The sequence below is a fragment of the Sitodiplosis mosellana genome, unplaced genomic scaffold (genome assembly GCF_009176505.1).
Source record: "Sitodiplosis mosellana isolate CC-2019 unplaced genomic scaffold, AAFC_SMos_1.0 Smas_scaffold_6181, whole genome shotgun sequence".
NCBI classification, from domain to species: domain Eukaryota; kingdom Metazoa; phylum Arthropoda; class Insecta; order Diptera; family Cecidomyiidae; genus Sitodiplosis; species Sitodiplosis mosellana.
This window is the reverse complement of record NW_022601422.1, coordinates 1556329-1571685: the sequence shown is the minus strand read 5'-3', so window position 1 is coordinate 1571685 and position 15357 is coordinate 1556329. Positions and strand designations below refer to the sequence as shown.

The following is a 15357-nucleotide window of genomic DNA, read 5'->3' as shown; positions in this document are numbered from 1 at the left end:
CTTATTCTCTCTATCTCTCATTTTAATCCTCCAGCAATTCATTCGGAACGCTGCCTCTCTCACAAACATAGTCGTTCATAAAACCACAATACTCTCAACATGGAGAAGCTAGCTCACACAAAAAACGGTATGATGTAATACGGTTTGTTGTTATGCGTGTCTGTGTTGTGTTGTGCATGTGGTCTTATTCTTTTCCTTTCAAAATTCGGTACGATTGAATCCGTGTGCAAAGAGGGGAAACAAAACGGCACATATACACACATACACCACTACATGGCAACATTGTTTGAAATGGCTTCGTACACGAACTAATTGTCAGCGCTCCAAGTTCGATTTGATTTCGATCGGACGGTCGGCAATCAAATGAAACAGTCCGTAAGCGTGTGTACTGAATCTTTTCGTTTTTAATTTTCGTTCGTAATTTTATTTGATTAAATGGCAAGCCTTAAATTGAATGCCATTTTCTCATTTCAATTTAAGTTCGGTCGATATTTGAGGCCGCAATAGAAGAAAAACCGAGTGTATATGTGCTCATTTATAACAGTTTTAGCAAATTTGATGGAGATTCATCCTTTTCTTTCCATTGTATAGCCGTTTGTTTATGTTGTTGAAACGAAAAATTAAACAGTAGTTGCCGGTGCAAGCAGCTTTAGACCATTAATATGTTCGTAAATTTAACTATCATTCTAAATAGTTGATCAGTTTTTTTTTCCATGTTTTTGCAATAAATAAAAACGAACAGTAAAAAAACGTCCAGTGATTAAATCAGAACAATTACCGAACTTAATATCAATTTTGTTGCTGTTGACTCTGTGCTAAAGAAACAGAGAGATAGATTGATGTGTGTGTGTGTGTGTGTGTGTGTGTATGATAATGCTGCTCCATATAAATATGTGTATGTTTTGTTTATTTGGACAGTGCACACGAGAGTTCTTCCATCGGTCGAACGGACGGTTGGTCGATCTATGAAGAGCAATGAGAAAAAAAACCTATACTGGAGAAAATCGTTTTTGTTCTGAATGAAATTCATCGCGGGTCGAATGAACCAAGCCCGCCATATTGAGCGTGTATTTGAGATTTTTCCACATTCACTCTCCCTGCTTCTCTCACAATTTGCTCATGGGCTCTTGCTCTCACTCTCGCTCTTGTTTAGTGTGCGTATGCGTGCATGAAATTCGTTGGCGATGACATTTAATGCATTACCATCGAATCAAACCAAATTTAAAAACGAAAAACACACAGAGAGATTTCATATTCAATTAGCTAGTATTGTGAGGTAGTTAGGTATTTATTTTTTTTTCTATTGGTGCCATATAACAAGTAAGTGTTTGTGACAAGAAAGAAATAAAACAATATTCAGTGATGCCAAAATATTTTCTCCAATGGATGTTTCTAAAATCACTTTTTGTGTGCATGACCGCCCCAAAAATGGTGTCTTCGTTCAAATTAGAAATAAAGAAGAAGCACACAAACAAACGTGATTCGTTCAACAAAGACTTCTTTGTTATGCATTGCTCAACAAATATTCATGGTTGTAGTTTGACGTTATGCCCTCATTTATTTCCACTTCGAACGAATGCCATTTTTTCTATAGAATGAGGGTCGAAACAGCTAAAACCGCGGTTCCAATTCAGCCTAAACAGAAGAGAAATAAAAGAAACTCGAATAACGAAAATTGCCCGGATGGATCGTACTGTTGTTTTTTGTCTATATTTCTTTTCGTTTGAATTTTGTACTTCAAATTAAAAATGAAAATGAACAACGATGACGACGATGACGATGACGATGACGATGACGACGACAGTGGCAACGGCCAACGAAAGAAAAAACAGACCATCAACGACCAAACTTAATGAGAATTGGTCAAAACTGTTATCAAACGGAATTTATTTCACAAACGTAGCTCAAATTGTATACTTTCAGGCGAAAATTTGTCGCATCACTCAATTGTTGAAATTGAAATTCGCTTCATCTTTGGCAAAATTCCATTCGGTGACCAACGACGATGATATTCGAAAAAAAAAGCTCATTAATGTGAACGAAATGTGTTGCAGAATTGGAAAAGAAAAAACGAAAGAAGTTCTCCACGGTTATCGTCAGGAAATGTGTGATTGATACACATGTTAAGTGGAAAATGTTGCGGCCTCGTGTCTGTTCCACCCTGTAGCGCTGTCTTTATTGTTCACTCTGTCAACTCTCTTAGGCCGTGTTGTTCGCTCGTGTGAACTTTACATAGACACAGACGTAAGCGCGCACATTGGCAAACAGCACACTGTACGTAATCAAATCGTCACACATGGCACAAGGAAGTGGTTTTATGTGTTGTGCTGTGCTGCATATATCGCATGGGGTTGGAAAAGCACGAAGCAACGAGTGTGGCACGTGTATGTAATATATTCGTTGTTCGTCATCATTTCGCTAACTTCACACAAGAGTCCAAGAGAGAGTGTGCTATCGGAATTCGATTTTCATGGCATATACGACAATACAAACGTTGTCAAAAGCTAGTTTCGATTTGGTCGTTTTCGCCGTCGTCGTGGTCGTCGTCATCGTCAACAACGTCGCCTACATGTAAATTGGGTTCCAATTATACAGAACTCTTGCTGGGCTTACTTCCAGCTCTTCTCCTGTCTGTCTCTCCTGTGTGTGCATGTATTTGTGTGTCTCGAAAGTCCAGAATATTCAATACAACCACTTTCTAATCGAATTTTTGTTTTGTAAAGTTTTCCACCCCGTAAAGAAAATGTGAACATGTGATTTTGACTAGTTCGTTTTTTTTGCTTCTTTTCCTCACCGTTTACAGTTGCTGATAGATTGTACTTGTGGCGCCAAATGAACTCAACCAAACATTAGGGAAAAAAAAGGAACGAAACAGAAGGAACGAGAGCGAGGGAGAATAAAAACGTGTTTAAATTGTACAATGAAAGAACTCAGATTTAAAGTGCACACAATTTATTCGGGCCAATTTAATTAGAGCACACGCGATTAAAAATTCAATTAAATCCAGTGGAACAACAAAAATTATATATTCTCCTCTCTATCGCTGGCGCAGAAAAAAAAACACAAATTTTCATAATAACAAGAAGAAGAAGTTTACGTTGAAGATTTTCGACAAAAGTTAAATGGGTTATCCAAGCGGAAAATTCAAAGAACCGGAAAACAAATTGCTCAATCCCATAAAAATGGATGTCTAAAGTGGTTTTTGGTGCTGGTGGAGATATTCAAATCACACGTGCGAGCTCTTACAATCGCGACAACAAATACGTCCACTCGCCACCCAGCCAACCAAAACAACAACTCGAGCCAACCCCCGCGTTAGTTCTTCTTTTCTATTAAATTCTCGGTTAGTTCATATTTATTTGTTCAAAACTGCATTCGGCGTTGTTTGATTTGTGTCGCATCGCAAAAGCAACACTTTTTTAAAACACAAAACACAACAAATTCACTCAATATGGGAGCAACACCAAGTCATGAGGATGATGGAGATGACGTCGCTGGAACGGAAGACTCCGATGACGATGACGATATCATCAAAATTCAACATCGAGCCAGATTTCGGGTGAGTACAGTTTTGATACAGAATTTTTGGCACATACAGTGTAGCAAATTTTGATGGTGGCGTACAAGCATGTTGTACAGAGAACGTGAAAAACGATTAGTCTTCTAATCTTATTGGATTGAAGACAAAAAAAAAGGGAAACATTAAATTGGAATATTAATTAAAACGAAAGTCATTTGAACTTTTCGTATAATTTTGAACGCGACAATAAAATCTCGGCTTGTCAATGGAAGCATCGATTAAAAAACCTTCCGACAATGTGTCGAAAACTTGGTCGAATATCAAAAGTGCTAAAATGTTGAACAATTTGGTTCAAAATTGCCACACGCGCATTTTTATCGATGCTACCAATAAATTAAGCAGTTTTATCTGCAATCGCAATCGTCGAAATACCAAAACCGTTTTTGATTCCATTTCATTTCTACTTCGCAAAGAATTATTTCAATGTACTTCAAATATTATTGCAGTTCAAACCATCGCGCCACTTGTTAACGTCTAAACGTGAATACTTGTGCCAGTTAGAAAAGGCTGCAAATCGAACGCTATGCATATGCATTCTTCTTTCACCAACGAATTCATTTGCTGAACACCGTCTCAATCGCACTTTTACCTTTTAACTTGTCTAATTTTGGCTTCGATTCACATGCACATATACTGACTATTTGTTTTATATGACGACTAAAATTTGGATTGGGTGCAGTGAATCGATATTTTTAATGTATGGAGGGATGAAAATATTCTGCATTCGGTTTCATTTGCAGGAGAAAAACATAATCGAAGCAAACAAAAAATGAATAAGCTAGTCGACCCGTTGTTATTTGAGCTGCTAGTCAAAGTGAATCATTATCCGCTTTATTTAGGGCAAGAGCATAAACATATTAGTGACACCGATTAACGTACGCTGCACTTCCGTTCTACCACCACTCCACCGTCCCAGTCACAGCTCCACTCTCTTTCGTGTGCAACATTTTTTCCATGGTACAGACAATGGATAGAAACATACAAAAGCATACATACACGATGATAGTGCGCTTTCTTTTTACCACGCCACTTAGTCGCAGTTTGCAAATGGGAAAGGAAAACAAAAGGAGTTCAGCACCGACAGACAATTTGAAGAACAAACACATTACCCTGTCGTTGGTTTTTTCTTCTGTGTCTTTCTTCTTCGATTGTCTTCAGCTACGGAAACTCGACGGATGAATTTCATCGAACAACAACAGTTACATCAATGCGACCACAGAAAATGATTGTCAACAATATATACCGGTCGACCGTAAAAATGGCACAAGTAATTATTCACATTTTAAATTGGAATATTTCCTCTGCGAACCGTTTTCTCTATTTTATTTTCCTGGACAATATTCCATCCTAGTCTTTTCATTTCTGACATTTCCTTTTTCATTCTGCATGATTCAACGCGTTGAGAGACGCATTTAAGCGAAATGCGCTCTATCCGCTCGCTAAATTCACGGAATATTCATCGTCATTTACGGCTCGAAATTCTTCACTTTCGTTTTTTGAACACCTCTTTGATTGACACATGAAACAGGATATCTCTCTAAAATGTATACACTTTGTTTTTGTCAGCAAATTTTAGAACGTAATAAGTGAGTTTTTCTTCAATTTCAAAGGATCAAAGGTATTGCATATATTACGTTCTGAATATTATTTTTTTGGTTTCTCGATCGTAAAAACTAATTGTCTTCATTTACATTGACCTTGTTCCAATTTTCATTTTCAAAGTGATTTCGGCAAGAACCAAAACTGAATCATGATTCTGATTTACGTTGAAATTAACGTTTGAAATTGAAACTAAAATACACAACAAAACAGCTGGGTGAATGCCTTGTGATTCAGCAAAGGAAAGGCGTAAAATAACGGCTTTATTTTGATTAAAAAAAAAAAAAAAAAAAAAAAAAACAAACAAAACATTCATCATTCGCAGTCGACAAATGAGTCGGCAAAACCTATGCAAAATTCATTGTGAGTGTATTTGCGTGCAAAAAGCCGTGCTGCAATGTCGCTCTCTCGTTCGCTCGATCACATCGCTTTTCATGCACCGGACAAAGAAAGTCAAGTGATCGAGCCAAATATTCACAGTCAATTAGCCGTAAATGAGCGAAAGAGATGAAATGAAAATAACGCAACTCATATGCCAGACACATTTACTCCAACTGTGAGACGGCTTTTTTTTATATATTTCAATACGTTCCGTTGTGTATATAAAAAAACGCCTGGCCGTAGCACTTCAAATCATCCGATCAGAACGAAAGTGACGTACAATTCCGAAACACCTTTTGAGTATACGGCGGATTCTCGAAGCGTAGGTATCACACAAAGAAACTGTGTGATCGTTTGAAAAGGATTTTTGTTTTGTTTTTTCGTATCTTGTGCGAAAAATTGACAATTGAAAATTGTCTTGAAATTTCGATATGCGGAAATATCGTGCAACTTTTCATTGCAATGCATGAGTTAATGCGAAAGACTGAATTACGGTGCACTTTTGCGTTGAGAGTTTCAAATGATATATGTTCTTTTTTTTTAAATGTGTAACAAATTGATCTTCGCGCTCTCGAACCGATATTATCCGCATCAACTTTCAGTTTTTCATCGCATTTTCTGGCGAACAAATCACAGTGTCGGTGTCGGTGTTCAATTTAATTCGCCACATAATTTATTTACCATCATTTATCAAGTGTAAATTCGTAAGAAGTAAAACTTCTTAAATAAAGTTAAGAAATATACAGTTGCTAAAATCAGATAAAATAACGTGTCGAAACCAGAGATCGATCCGTGCTGCATTTCGACACATTTTATATCACAGACCATTTTAAACGTTCGCATAGCACGTAAACCACATTAGAATCCATAACATATTGCAGCTGAAACGTGCAACCATTGAAGTCGTTCGTGTAATTTTGAACGAAGCGTCATCGAATTCACTTTTTGTTCACAAAAGTCGATCTTTTTTTTGTTGTGATCAAAAACTCGCTGAAGAAATAAATTTATTGAATCATTTCAATTCGCTTTGTGATTATAAACGCTGAACAAGTATTGTTCGAAAAGAATATTTGATTTCCAGTTTAAATACCGTATTTTAATCCATGCAAAATATATATATATATAACATATATTATATAAAATGTAATTATAAGAGGTGATGTAAGAGGTAAACCTCCAAATCCCAACCATCTCGCCATAGCTGAGCCACTGTTCATTAGTCCTTACTTGATTCACATCATTTTAGAATAAAAAACGTCTTCATTGGGATCGCTTCAAAATAATCGAAGACGAGACATTGCCGTGTTGTTCTGTTTTGGATATATTTTGATCGTAATTATCGGTCAATGAATTGACCTCGTGCATTTCGAAGTAGACTTTGGTTTGTTGAGGGTGCTTTTGAAAGCTGTTTATTGATCAACAATAACAACAATGACTGTGTGAATCAAAACTTGTACTGAATGAACAGTCGGCGTCGTGATGTGTTTTGTTTATATAAAAACGAAGAGAAACATATGATTGAACTGAGTGCAGTTCCATCATAAGTGCCATCGAAATATTCAATATTCATTTGCGCGTCGTTCACTCTCTCTCTCCCCTCTCTCGTTCTCTCTTTTTTCTCGTAATCAACGTGATTGACTGCCCATAATTTATCGATGATATATTTTAATTGTGAACCAGGCGTCCAATTGGTAGTAAACAACATGATCAAAACCGGAATATGTCTCACTTTAAATGATTGTTTTGTCGAGTTTATTTGTTTTCAAATTCCCATCAAAATAAGGATTCTCAGACCAAAAACTAAATCATGAAAAATGATTGGGAATTTTCCTTTAGTTTCTGTTGTATGAAAATGAGGCGCGTGTACTGTACACACACGCAATCCCGTAAAAACAAAATCAAACAAAAACAAAAAAACAGCCGTCACACGGAATAAACAGATGTTGATAAATAGTGAAGTGTGTGTGTGTGTTGGAATTTACATCTCGCGCTAGTCGCGTTCCGTGATTTCCGTGTATTTGTGTGAATAGCCGAGTGTGTGTTAGTAAGCATGTTACGGCGGCACAAAGAGTTTTGTTGTGATTTTGTAGACTGAAGAGTGCGCAAATGTTTCATAGTCGTTAGCGCAAGCAAAACGCCAGTCATACTTGTCATTTGGTCGTCGACGCAATGTCATCGCGTTTAACGTTTGCTCAAACGTCTAATGCAAGCAAATATATACACGCATCCATCTAATGTAAACGCACAAATGAAAAGTTTTATTTTTTTTTTTCTTCAAATTGTTAAATCGTTTCGCAGAAAACTATCAACTGTACTTTCCACAGAAATATTGTTTTTGTTTTATGTGATAAATAAAAAAACAAACAAACAAATATTCTGTAATCGAATCTAATTACGGAAATGTGTTGACGAATTGATCGTGTGCGATCAAAACAATAGAACGGATTGATTTGAGTGTGCCGAATTAATGAAATAGAAGAATGCGAACAATTCACTCAATTTAAAAATTACGTAAACGGTGATAATGAAATAACAAAATGTATTGTACTTTCGATCGAAGCGATCGGGTTGCTTTGCATTGACGCTGTGCCAGTATTTCAAATCAAGCGTTTAAGCAATGAAAAATGTCATGCCCAGTGTAATCAAGCGTTTGCTTGACTTTTGTAAATGAAGCGACAAAACCGTGTTCTGCATCAAATGACAGTTTTGATGAATTTCATTTTTTTTTTATCTTCTGTCTGCTTCCATTTGATTTACGACAAAAGTGGAAAATTAAACCGGCCTAGAATTACAGTGCACACAATGCGTACTGCTGACCGTGATACAAACACACATAATTCATTCCAACTACACAATTTACAATGCAAATTCCGAAAAAAAGTGAATTACACTTTTTTCAAGTAGAAGAGAAGAAGAAAAAAAATATAGCCGCAGCACCGATACTGAACAAACAGGCACACTGTTGCCATTTTTTGAAACTCAATTCTAAGCCGATGATACACATAGACAGAGAATAAACTCGGTTCTCAAACCAAAAGAAAGAGAGAGAGTGTGAGTGAGCAAGCGAACGATAGATAGACAAGACGCAAGTACCCGTACCTGTGTAACACACTGCTGTTTTGGCATTTAGCCGCTTGGCTGTGTGAATGTATTCGGACCTTTATAGTGTTCCGATTGTAAGTCGTGATCTGTGTAAATGCGTTTTCAATGCGCGACAATTCTCTGTCGCTCAACGCGTTCGAATCGCTTGCAGTCGATAAATTTTTAGATGCGCCAGACTGACAACCTATCCGGCAACATCTACATTCGTTCCGATTCAGTTTTGTTCACACCAAACTGGAAATAATTGATTTAATCAATCAATTTCACTCACAAACTACCCGATTATAGCCATAGATGGCGATTTTTCCGATATATTTACAGACAGTCGTATTTGCGACCGTGACGAATCGACAACCTAAAGATATTGAAACGGTACCGAATGTAAACAAGTCCGGCCGTACGCGATCCGCAAAGTGATTCACAGTGACTTTTACACGCGTGCGCCGCTCTCACAGTTTATTACGGTACGTGATTTGATCAAAATGTATTTATAAAAATTCGATCTGTGATTCAATTGTGTGTTGCGCTGCTGCTGCTTCTGTTGCTGCTGCCTTCTATTTCTTTTCCCTTTTTTCGTTTTGTGTCAGTCTGAGTTGAGTTAAACGAGACAGAAGCGATTTTTGTAGCCTTTTTTTTCACCGTAAATCGTAAATTTTATTCGGGTTTGTGTTTGCCGTTCGATAATAATTGTGTGTTCTATCGAAAAACTTTAGTCTTATTCACACGTTTAATAGATGTGACTATAAATATATATATATAGTTTTTGTTTTGCGACGGTGCGCGATATTCACGACATAGATAAGTGGAGTTCGTTATTTTGTGTGTGCTGCTATTGTTGTGTGCCGTGTGTGGTATTCGATGCAAAATCAAGCGAGTTGAACGCACTTGCGTTCATCATACGCACGTGCGACATATTCCCTATATTTCATTGTTTGTAAAAATATATAGGACTGCGTTTTTACTTCCAAGTAAATTTTTGTTCGTTCTAAGGTTTTTTTCTTCCTTTGTCGTCTTGTAAATGTTCGGCTGGTATCGCGCGTCTTGTGTAAACCCAAGAGAAATACACTCTTTTTTCCTCTCCCTCTCACTCTCGCTATCGCTTTCTACTTGGTACGTAAATAAATTTCGGTTCGGTTTTGTGTTTATACTGTTGTGAATCGAAGTGTTTGTTTGTTTTACCAAACTGGATAACTGTGAACTGTTTGCATTTGGTTGCGTCTCGTAAATCCATTGCGAGCACGGGATGCAAACATCTGGAAGTGATTAGTCAAAATCAAGGTGATTTTTGAGATTCTCAAGTCAATGTTCAAAGCGAATATTTTGTATTCCTGCTCACCCACATTCTTCCCTATGTCGAATGCATACACGGTAGCTATTTCTATCGTCGTATCGAGCAAGTCGATCGGCAAGCAAAGTCCACTAGTACCGATGTGTAAGTTCTATTTGTAACATTTTCTCTCTTGCATTAGATAAGAGAGAACTTTGTGTTTGACAAAATATCGAAAAGTCAACAGTTCAATTTAGTTATTCGATAAAACACACAGTGCTTACAACCGACCAAAGAGCACCTAGTGAAGCTGTTGCTGTCGCTGTCACTGCCGCTACCTCTGTTGTTGTTGCCGTTGTAATAGGATGCTAAACGAGTTTACGATGAAACACAGATAGATTCTCATCTTGTCGATTGCTTGATTGGCAAAACTTTAATGGACTCTAATTCCATTATTATGCTCGATACTGAATCGAATAAAATATGCAAACGGCCGGATGCTGATAGTGTGTTTGCATTTATCACATGAAATTTTTTTGCGAAAAAAGACACGAAAAAAACAACAACAACTCTTTTCAATCAGTTGAATAACGTGATTACAATCGAGTCAATTGAATTGTGCATAGTGAATGAGCGGCTCTTTCGAGCGCTCTCAATTTAGCATCGAGTGATCGAACTCACGCGAGCTCCCGCGCACGCTCATATTTGTCTATGACAATCGGCGAGAGAAACAATGATTTCAACAAGGAAATGTGTCTAAAGATAGAGTGAAGCATCTAGACATCGAGACAAAAATCAAAACTAATTATTATTTTTGTCGTATTCATTTGAATTGCTTTCGTTTTGTTTTTGTTTTGCTGTCCATTTTCATTATCTGTCTTTCAAGCGCTCATTCATTCAATTGTTAGTGTGAGCACATGTGATCGTTGACCGTGGCATTAGAAGGTTTAGTATTTCGGTTTGAAATGAATCGCGTACAAAATGTATTTTGGTCACCACACGGATACCCCTTGTGTTCAATTTATATATGCGTTACATTGTAAAGCCAAATATATCGCTGATATGTTCGCGTTCATTGTATTCGGAAAATGAATTCGTACAGAACTGTGTACGATGAATTGCTTACATTTTATGCAGAGCTTGCGTCCCTACTCTTTCGCACACTTTCGTTCTCTCCCTCTTGCAACTGCTCCGTTCTATCCATTTCTCTCAGCAGGTTTTATACGTTTATACGTAGCTGAATTTGAGCGTTTGGCAAAATGTCGAATATTTTCGCTTCGTTTGTTCGATCGTTTTGATTCATTTCGCGTGAGATGCCTTCAAGACTTTTGACAATAAGTCAAAAATGCAAATAGCATGCATTCCCTGTGAAACATTTCATTCCGTCGACAACGGTACGTGCTGTTTTATGCAACAACATTGATCAGATGTTTCAATGTTGTGTGAATACTTTTCCGCTGACAAACTGATTGACACATATTCAATTCTGGCAAATATGCGAAATGACAGCAGCGATTCATCCAATTTTAATTATTCGATCAAATTTAATGTTGACACCAACAAGTCTACCCTTTCCTTTCTTTTTCAAAATGTAATATTTAATACCATACCATATTGTTCAACTATGTTATTCTAGTCTTTTCATTGATTTCTGTAGCTCATATCTCACATTGTCCAGCTGTTAAATCCTAACGCCCGAAGAGTATAGTCATTCCGAAGCTCGGTAATTGCATTCAATATCTATGCATCAGATGGAACAATACTATCATTTTGTACGGCTGAATACAGTTTAAGAAAATGAGCATCAATTTATGGTGTGCGAAAGACAGAGACCGAGACCGAGAACACGTTAAATATTTGATTATATCAGCTGTTGCACTTTGTGGCAATGCCATGCACAAAATTCAATACACATCTCATGTGAATGGATTTTCTAGTGAATGCACTCGAATTTGTCAATGACATGAAAATCCGTTTGATCTTTACCACACCAAGAGCAAAAGACTGAGCGTATCTGTGTGCAAAAGAGATAGAAATAGAGCCATGGTATACGGAGTGAATGGTGTAAAGCTTCATAATTATAGCTTTTAATGCTCCATACAACTGTCAATCAATGTATCCATAAAGCGATACTCTCTGTCCACAATCTTTACGAAGAGTTTTCCACAATTTCGCAAAATGGAAGAGGTTGAATTGAGTGCATGCATTCGACATAATACTCTGAAATCGGTGTTTAAATGGAAAAGCGCCAACATATGGATGAACAACATGGTTTTACGACCATTTTTTAATGGCCTGTGATAATAAAAACATGTGCGTCGAGACTAAATTTTGAAACTATCCAAATGACAAATACGTCTTTGAAATTGTTACTGATGTACTGAATTGATAGGGTCGAATGTTCTTCGAGATGAAGATAGTTCATCTAGTGACATCACAATCTGGTTTCATCGATAAAAAAAAAATATGAACTCGAAATCGTATCGACACTTGAACACCAACGAACTTTGACCATTGAATTTTCACGCGATTGTTTTTTTTTTCTGAATGACTCATGACATTTGAATCGAACTCTTTGTTTTCTGCATTCGAATGTGAGAAGCGCACAGCGGCGATGGCATCACATATTCTTATTCACCAACAATGGAAATCAACATCAGAACATTACATTTTAAGTGCTCGAAAATTTAATTTCATCTTGAATAATTTCGCGTCTAACCTTTCAAACGTCAATTTCCATTGGACCAGATGTGAGGGGAAGAAGATGAAAAAAAAAAAACTGTTCTTCTTAATCATTCATGACATTTGTTGAAAACATTTCTGCTCATATCGTTTGACTGAAAACTATTCCACTGTGTAGAACAAAAAAGATTCCACCGTATTGTTGAGAGCGAGTGGATTTTTTTTTCGAATGCAATTGGTGCTAATCGCTGGTTAATCAATGTTCGAATTGCCATCTAAATTAGTCAATCATCAAATCAATTACATACGAACTGTATCACAACAATGTGTTTGCAATGGTGTATATGATTTCGCACGCGCCTTTGATTATTATAGGAAGAGCACTCGCGTCCAAAATGATACACACGTTCAGTTTGTTCAACAAATAAACATCCGAAATGACGGTGACAATAGCCACGCAAACAAATAGAACAAATTGTTTGAACATCTTTTAGCGCATCACAGAGAGTGCGAGAGAGAGAGAGAGAGCGAGAGATTCAATTAATATATGTAACATATTCAAAACCAGACATTGATCGGTATTTTTAGCTGACGATACAAGAAATATATATAAAAAAAAGGCAATTGACATTTTTAGTGCGAAGTGATTTATTTTTAAAACGTCAACACATCACAAAGATAACCTCGCAAAACATGGAACTATAAAATTAGTACTAATTTGCGAAAGAAAAACATTTCAAAAATAATAATTTGTCAGCTGATTATCACGCCACCCGTGGGCATGCCCGTGTGGACTTGTTGAATGTTCTTTTAATCAATCAACCACCGAAAATACAAATAAAATCGTGTGCACAATTGCAAAACACAAATGAATTTCGCTGGCGAAAACGATGACTTAACGGACGGGGAGCTTTAAAGCCGAATCGATTACATAATTTTGGTGATGTTCGCTAGATGATAAACCAAAAAAAAAAAAAAAAATAACAACAACAAAACAAGTGAAAGTTCATTGAAAATTGACTCTATTTGAAGTAGTGAGAGAACGAGAAATAAATAAATAATAAATTAAAACAAATAAACTCGCGCATCAAACATGTCACAATCGACATCCGGTGGCTATCAACAGAATCAAAGTGGCAATCGTCCGCTATCGCGACGACTTCGTAAAATCAGCCGGGTAAGTTATTGACAAAAAAAAGTCGGTTATTACGTTATAAACCATGATCTATGACTCACTGTTTCAAAATTATTTGTCAAGTTTTCAATCAACTTAAGTTCAAATTTCAGCGTCGATTAACTCAAATTCTAAAGTAAAACTCAACAAAACTTTAATCTAGCGACCAATCAAACGAAGAAATTTAAAATGGATTACATCGAAAACGATTGAAAACATTAACCAGGAGGAGATATAGAGAATCAGTAAAAGTCATTTCAAACTCGAAATTGATCAAATGTGTTTGCCAATCACAATGGAAAGAACACAATTATCGAGCGAATAAAATATAAATAATAATTTCTAGTTCAAATGAAGTTGAATGGAAGTGAGAAATGGCTGGTTTTTTCTTCCTCCAAAAAACCATGTCTCCTTCTACCAATTCCGAATCTGGCCTCGAACGAGAACCAGAGATTTGGTATTCGCCATCCCAATATTGCAAGCAATACTGAGACAGCTGACCGGCACATGATTTTATCATCGCCTCTTGACTGGGAGTACAAGTACACGGACTTGCACAACCAGCGGTCAATAGTATAGCGTTTTGGAAACGCTATATACTCAAATCGGTAGATTCAAGATTTAGCGAATCGTAAGCACCGACCAAAATGAAAAATTTCGTCGGCCGACCATTCACACTGTGCAATACGAGTGACTATCTGTAGCATCGCTGAGTCTTTCTCTCTTGCTCACTCGTAAAAGAGTGATCAACATGTACATGCACAGTGGCAACGATTGACACAGTGTAAATGGACGGTCGACGAAATTTTTGATCTACTGCTGTATTCGTTACACAGTTTTCATATCGTCGCTGGTTGAACGTCAGAGTTGCATGAGAGAGAGAGAGAGAGAGAGAGAGAGAGAGAGAGAGAGAGAGAGAGAGCGAGGGAGTGAGAGAGAGAATGAAAGAAAGACTGTTTGAAATCAATATGCAGACGAAGAAAACCTTTTTTTTATATTGATTTCTGTATTTCTGTCACCCTCTCTTTCGCTCTTTCTCTCTTACGCAGTTCGGTTGACCGTGTTGGACACGCACACACACACAATGAACAAAACAAGAAACATCATGAATACCGAGCAACAGGATAATCAAACGGTTTTGACACTGCATCGATTAGACTGAGTTTGGACATTATCGATATCGTTTACAGAATTTGAATAGCAAGGAGAAAATTGTTTCGAAAGAAAAATCGGTAAAAATTAAGTGGGATTGAAAGTGTGTGTATGGGTGATTTCGCGTGAAACTTCTGTTCGTAGTTTCGTTTTGCCGAGAACTATACATAGTAAGTAATTCTTAAAACAATTGCGCGCCCGAATTTTTTTTCTTTTTCATTTGCATTTGGCACGAAAATTTAAGTCAAAGTGTTTGGTGTTTTCTTGATGAACTCTGATTGAAAATTCCAAAACGGCAGCAACGCTATTTCCATGCTTCATTTCATTAACAATCATTTTAACTGAAGAATAGTCGTCAACTTTACTCGTCTCTTTCAAACAGTCTTTCTTTCATTCTCTCTCTCACTCCCTCGCTCTCTC

General features: G+C 37.0%; 2 protein-coding genes across 45 annotated transcripts in view; one reads left to right on the top strand and one right to left on the bottom strand.

The window, feature by feature from the left end:
* The window catches only part of LOC129576399 (N(4)-(Beta-N-acetylglucosaminyl)-L-asparaginase), a 95529-nt gene that overhangs the window by 8562 nt on the left and 71610 nt on the right, over positions 1 to 15357 (bottom strand). The gene's annotated exons all lie outside the window — the stretch shown is intronic.
* The window catches only part of LOC129576390 (monocarboxylate transporter 1), a 27121-nt gene continuing 12068 nt past the window's right edge, over positions 305 to 15357 (top strand). For 2 of the 44 annotated variants that reach the window (XM_055461478.1, XM_055461456.1), the window contains exons 1-2: positions 5823 to 5882; positions 13180 to 13788. In XM_055461478.1, the coding sequence (XP_055317453.1) occupies positions 13705 to 13788 (84 nt within the window). In that variant the 5' untranslated portion in view covers positions 5823 to 5882; positions 13180 to 13704. Of the gene's footprint in view, positions 1321 to 2803; positions 3560 to 5822; positions 6265 to 7704; positions 7797 to 8755; positions 13789 to 15357 lie in introns of those variants that run through there. The other 42 variants (XM_055461462.1, XM_055461435.1, XM_055461432.1 and 39 more) reach the window with 41 other exon arrangements.